General features: G+C 46.3%; 1 protein-coding gene across 1 annotated transcript in view; it reads left to right on the forward strand.

The window, feature by feature from the left end:
* The first annotated feature begins 242 nt into the window (after positions 1–242).
* The window catches only part of FAM234A (family with sequence similarity 234 member A), a 12,635-nt gene continuing 6,647 nt past the window's right edge, over positions 243–6,230 (forward strand). The window contains exons 1-3 of the mRNA XM_008063725.2: positions 243–546; positions 4,696–4,812; positions 5,169–5,360. Of these exons, the coding sequence (XP_008061916.1) occupies positions 279–546; positions 4,696–4,812; positions 5,169–5,360 (577 nt within the window). The 5' untranslated portion in view covers positions 243–278. The remainder of the gene's footprint in view (positions 547–4,695; positions 4,813–5,168; positions 5,361–6,230) is intronic.

Raw genomic sequence — 6,230 nt, forward strand, 5'->3', positions numbered from 1 at the left:
GGCTGCAGTGGCCGGCAGCGGCCACTGCACTCCAGTCTGGGTGACAGAGTGAGACTCCAACTCAAAAAAAAAAAAATTAGAGGCCTTCTTAAGTGGGATCTGTTGAGACTGATACCCACACATTGTTTTAGCTTTTATTTCCTGACTGATAGTCCACATTTGGGGTTCAACTAGTCCTCCAAGAAGCTGCTGCAGCTTTCCACTGTGGGCTGCTGACCTTGATAACCTCTGCTTTATTGACACAGTGACCAGGAGTTAAACCTTGGGATGTGCACACAATGTTGGACAACAAGGACTTAGAAGCTGAAATCCACCCCTTGAAGAGTGAAGACAGAAAATCACAGGAAAATCTGGGTAACCGACTGAAAAATGAAGATAACTTGAAGAGCACACCTCCACTTTCCCGGCTCTCCCGATGCCGAACAGTGGCATTTTTTCTTTCATTGTTTCTCTGCCTTTTTGTGGTATTTGTCGTCTCATTCATTATCCCATGTCCTGACCGACCTGTATCACAGCGAATGTGGAGGATCGATTACAATATAGCAGGTGAGTTTTGGGCTCCCCACCTAGTTATGTTCTCGCTGCTCTTCTTCCTGTTGAACTTTAACAATGTGTCAACCTTCGAGGCTGCCAGTTCTGTGTCCAAGGTTTCTCAAGATTTTAGAGAGCTAAGTGAAAAGAGTTTTACTTAGCAGCCTCTAAGTAAAACTGGAAGCCTTGACACAGAAGCATCATGGCCTCTCTCCCTTTCTTAGGAAGGATGGGTTGGGTAAATCAATTAAAGTGGCCTATTTGGCTAATACTTTTCTAAATTAAAAAAAAAAAAAGAGGCCAGGTTTGGTGGCTCAGCCTGTAATCCCAGCACTTTGGGAGGCCAAGGTGAGTGGATTGCCTGAGCCATGGGTTCGAGACCAGCCCAGGCAACTTGGCAAGGCCTCGTCTCTACAATAAAATAAAAAAATAGAAGCCAGGTTCGGTGGCTCAGCCTGTAATCCCGTGCGTTGGGAGGCTGAGGTGAGTGGATTGCCTGAGCCCGCGGGTTCAAGACTCGCCTGGGCAACTTGGCGAGACCTCATCTCTACAATAAATCAAAAAATTAGCCGGGCGTGGTAGCACGCACCTGTAGTTCCAGCTACTTGGAAGGCTGAGGCAGATGGATTGCCGGAGCCCAGCAGGTCGAGGCCGCAGTGGCCGAGAGCGGCCACTGCACTCCAGTCTGGGTGACAGAGTGAGACTCCAACTCAAAAAAATAAAATAAAATAAAAAATAGCTGGGTGTGGTAGCACATGTCTATAGTTCCAGCTACTTGGAAGGCTGAGACGGAAGGAACACTGGAGCCCAGAAGGTTGACGCCGGGGTGGCCTTGAGTGTGCGTGCCAGTGCACCCCAGCCTAAGCGAAGGACTGAGACTCCAACTCAAAACAAACAAACAAGCAAAATTCAACAGAGCACTGCCTGAAAGATACAGAAAAGGCTGTTATACAGATGTGCAGCAGATTGGGTGCCGAATCGTCCTGAGGTGCCCAACCAGCATACCAGTCAGCTCAGGTGGGGCACATTTAAATTTCTGTCTCACAAGATTGGCAGTCTGGAATCTTGGCCTTTAGGAAAAGTAGCTGAGTCAGGACATTCTACCTCGGAGAACAGCCTCCGCAGTCACCATGCCAGTGAGTGAGAATGCTGATCGCCTCAGAATGTTGCTTACAGACTTGAGGGCTGCCCTGGTGGGATAAAGGTGATTCCTTATTGAAGGCTCACTTAGAGTCAGTTCTGTTTAGAATTTGGCACTTCATTTTGAGGAAGAGTATATATGTTTATTTTTTTGCAGTTTTATTTTGGGTACAACTTATATGCCATATGCATTATTCACTTGTCTTAAGTATACAATGCGGTGATTTTTAGCCAATTTACAGAACTGCTTAACTGTCACTACATTCCAGTTTTAGGGCATTTCCGTCATCCCTAGAAGATTCCTTGTGACCTTTGCCCTCACTCCCCATGCCCCTTCTAGCCTTCGGCAACTACAAGTCTACCTTCTGTCCCAAAGATTTATCTTTTCTGGACATTTTATGTAAATGAAATCATATAGTATGTACCTTTGAATGTGACTTTTTTCACTTAGCCTAATGTTTTTGAAGTTCATCTGTGTTGTAGCTTATGTCTCTTGACTATTGAATAGTATTCCTGTTTTGTGGACAGACTGTATTGTTTATCCATTTACCAGTTGATGGACATTTGGATTATTTCCAGTTTGGGGTTATTATGAATGATTCTGCCGGGCGCATTTATCTACAGATATTCATGTGGATATATGTTTTCATTTCTCTTGGGTAGATTGCTAGGAGTGGAATTGTTGAGCCTTATGGTAAGTTTATGTTTAACTTTCTAAGAAACTACTAAGCTGTTTTCCAAAGCAGCTATACCATTTTACATTCCCGCTGGCAGTGTTGGGAGGATTTTAGTTCCTCCACATCCTTGCCAACACTTTTTTTTGTCTGTCTTTTTGGTTATACCCATCCTAGTGGGTGTGAAGTGGTATCTTGTGTTTTTAATTTGAATCTCTTAATGACTAAAAAGTTGAGCATCTCTTCATGTAATTTTTAGCAATTCTTTCAACTCCTTTGGCGAAGTCTATTCAAACATTTTCCTCATTTTAAAATTTATTTTTTATTTATTTTATTTAATTAATTAATTTTTTTTTTTGAGTTGGAGTCTCTGTCACTCAGGCTGAAGTGCAGTGGCATGCACACTCATGGCCACTCCAGCGTTGACCTGCTGGGCTCAGGCAATCCTTCTGCCTCAGTCTTCCAAGTAGCTGGATCTACAGGTGCGCGCTACTCATTTTTTAAATAGAATTGTCTTATTAATGAATATCAAAGGATCTTTATATATTCTAGATATAAGTCTTCTATATCAGATATATGATTTACCAAATATTTGTGATCAGTCTGTGGCTTGTCTCTTCCTTTTCTTTCCTTTTTCTTTTTTTTTTTTGAGTTGGAGTCTCACTCTGTCGCCCAGACTGGAGTGCAGTGGCTGCTGCCGGCTACCACAGCCTCAACCTGCTGGGCTCCGGCGATCCTTCTGCCTCAGCCTTCCAAGTAGCCAGAACTATAGGCATGTGCTACCATGCCCAGCTAATTTTTTGATTTATTGTTGAGATGAGGTCTTGCCAAGTTGCCCAGGCGGGTCTCGAACCCACGGGCTCAGGTAGTCCACTCATCTCAGCCTCCCAAAGTAGAGCCACCGAGCCCAGCCTATCTCTTCATTTTCATAATGGTGTCTTCTAAGGCACAAAAATTGTTAATTTTGATGAAGTCAAATTTATCAGTTTCTTATTACAGATTGTGCTTTTGGTGTCTTATCTAACTCTGTCTAATTCAAAGTCATGAAGGTTTTTTTTCCCCTGTGTTTTCTTCTAGTAGTTTTAGTTTAAAAAAAAATATTTTTTTTGAGTTAGAATCTCACTCTGTTGCCCAGGCTGGAGTGTAGTGGCATTCTCATGGTCACCGCAACCTTGACCTGCTGGGCTCAGGTGATTCTTCTGCCTCAGCCTTCCTAGTAGCTGGAACTCCAAATGTGTGCCATCACACCCAGCTGATTTTTTAATTTATTGTGGAGACGATGTCTCACCAAGTTCCCCGGGTTGGTCTCGAACCCCTGCACTCAGGCAATCCTCTTACCTCCACCTCCCAAAGCACTGGAATTACCAGCATGAGCCACCGTGCCCACCTCAAAAATATTTTTTTTTGTTTTGTTTAGTTGGAGTCTCACTGTGTCACCCAAGCTGGAGTGCAGTGGCATGCTCACAGCCACCCCAGCCTCGACCTGCTGAGCTCAGTTGATCCTTCCGTCTCAGCCTTCCAAGTAGCTGGAACTACAGGCATGTGCCACCATGCCCAGCTAATTTTATATTTAAATTTATTGTAGAGATGAGGTCTCACCAAGTTGCCCAAGCTGGTCTCGAACCTGTGGGCTCAGGCAATCCTCTCACCTCAGCCTCCCAAAGTGCTGGGATTATACGCATGAGCTACTGTACCCAGCCTTCAAAAAATTTTTTTAAAGATGGGATCTCATTTTGTTGTCCCAGGCTGGACTTGAACTCCTGGGCTCAAGGAATCCTCCTGCCCCAGCCTTCTAATTAAGTAGCTGGGACTACAGGTATGAGCCACCATGCCCATCTTTAGTTTTAACCTTTGTATGTTAGTCTATGGTCCCTTTTAAGTTAGTTTTTTTGTGCGTTGTGTAAGATAAAGGTACAACTTCAGTCTTGTGGTGTGTGATTTTAAGGCATGTAGTTTACCATTTGAGTCCTTGAATGAATGGAAGTACAGACCCTGACGAGTGTGAAGTATGAGCTGTCTATATCCCACCTGATCTAGGGAGGGGTTTATTCCTGACAGAAGGTGCTCAGCACATCCATTCGTGTGACCCAAGTGTCCTGCTTGTTCTTCCTAAGGTTAACACTTGGCACTAGCATCCCTTCCATCATATTCTTGAAGAATGGCCACTGTTCTGAGGGGGTTGCCTATCCTAGTGAGAGAGAAGCCACTGTTCCTGTTGGGGTGATCTCAGAGTGGCAGATTCTAACTGTACTAAACCCTAGGGAGCAGAGGAGGAGGTTGTGGTGTGGACTCGACCTTTCCTATCGACCCACATGACCCATGGCATACAGTCTATGGTTTTCTTTTTCAGTCACCTATGACTTTCTGGCTATGGAAGACATAAACAATGACAAGATCCAAGATGTTCTCTTTCTTTATAAAAATATCAACAGTAGCAGCAATTTCAACCGATCCTGCATTGACGAAGGTAATTTTGATTTTATCAGAAAAAAGAAGAATTCCCTGTAGGAAGAGGAATCTTCATTTGGGGTCATCCTCTCACTTTTGCAGTGTTTCAGGAGGCAAATGGGGTGGATTGCTGGAATCCATCACATCCCCTTCCTAGCAGGACTAGGTGAGGCAAGGGGGCAGACTCAGTGCTCAGCACTCCATATAGCTACTACCGCCGTTTCCCAGGGGTGGACACTAGCAGCCTCATGAGTCTGAAGGATAAAGGAAGTGAGTCTAGGTGGGAGGGGCCGTGGCCAGATGCAGGGTGTGAGGAAGATGGGGTCAGCAGAACGCACTCTATGGCCAACCTGACCCCGGTGTCTCTGTCCGCAGGCTTCTCCTCTCCTTGTACCTTTGCAGCTGCTGCATCAGGAGCCAATGGCAGCTTGCTCTGGGAGAGGCCTGTGGCCCAGGATGTGGCCGTCGTGGAGTGTGCTGTGCCCCAGACAAGGGACGGCAAGGCTGCTTCTGCCTGCATCCTCGTGGACAGACCTGGTTCTTTCATTGCAGTCAACCTGTTCACAGGTAGGCCACACAGGTAGAGGGATTCTCACCTGAGCTGCTGCACCCAGGAGAGCCACTGCCAGGATGTCCTGGGGAAGCTGAGCCCTGTGGTCTTAAGAGTGGCTGACTGAGCCGGGCTCAGTGGCTCAGCCTGTAATCCCGCACCTTTGGGAGGCTGAGGTGAGTGGATTGCCTGAGCCCGCGGGTTCGAGACCCGCCTGGGCAGGCGAGACCTCATCTCTACAATAAATCAAAAAATTAGCTGGGCGTGGTAGCGCGCGCCTGTAATTCTGGCTACTCGGAAAGCTGAGGAGGAAGGATCACCGGAGCCCAGCAGGTCGAGGCTGCGGTGGCTGGGAGCGGCCACTGCACTCCAGTCTGGGTGACAGAGTGAGACTCCAACTCAAAAAAAAACAAACAAACAAAAAAAAAGAGTGGCTGACTGGAGGGGAAGGAAGGTTTTCGGGAAAACTTCAAGTGAGGATGTGACCATGTGGAGTTACATGCCTCTGCTCCCTGCAGCTGCCCTAATGTGTTGGCCATGTATCTTGTCACTTTCAATTGAGAGCTCGCTTATGGCACACAGCAGACCAGTCAGACTGCACCTGCCCAAGATAAGGAGGAACTTGGCTGTCAGCTGCCTATGGGGCATCAGCAGTGCAATGCTCCTGAACTTGTACCTTAATGGAACAGACCATGTTTAGGCACTGAGGAGAAGAATACCTGGTAGGATGGTGGTTTAGTTGAACAGCCCTTGTACCTTTCAAAGCTCTCAAGAAATCCTGTGCCTAGGTTTGGTGATACTAGCATTTCCTTTAAAAGTTGTTGTTTTGGTTGGGCTCGGTGGCTCAGCCTGTAATCCCGTGCCTTTGGGAGGCTGAGGTGAGTGGA

This window comes from Carlito syrichta, unplaced genomic scaffold (assembly GCF_000164805.1).
Source record: "Carlito syrichta isolate Samal-C Ts95f unplaced genomic scaffold, Tarsius_syrichta-2.0.1 Scaffold307014, whole genome shotgun sequence".
NCBI lineage: Eukaryota > Metazoa > Chordata > Mammalia > Primates > Tarsiidae > Carlito > Carlito syrichta.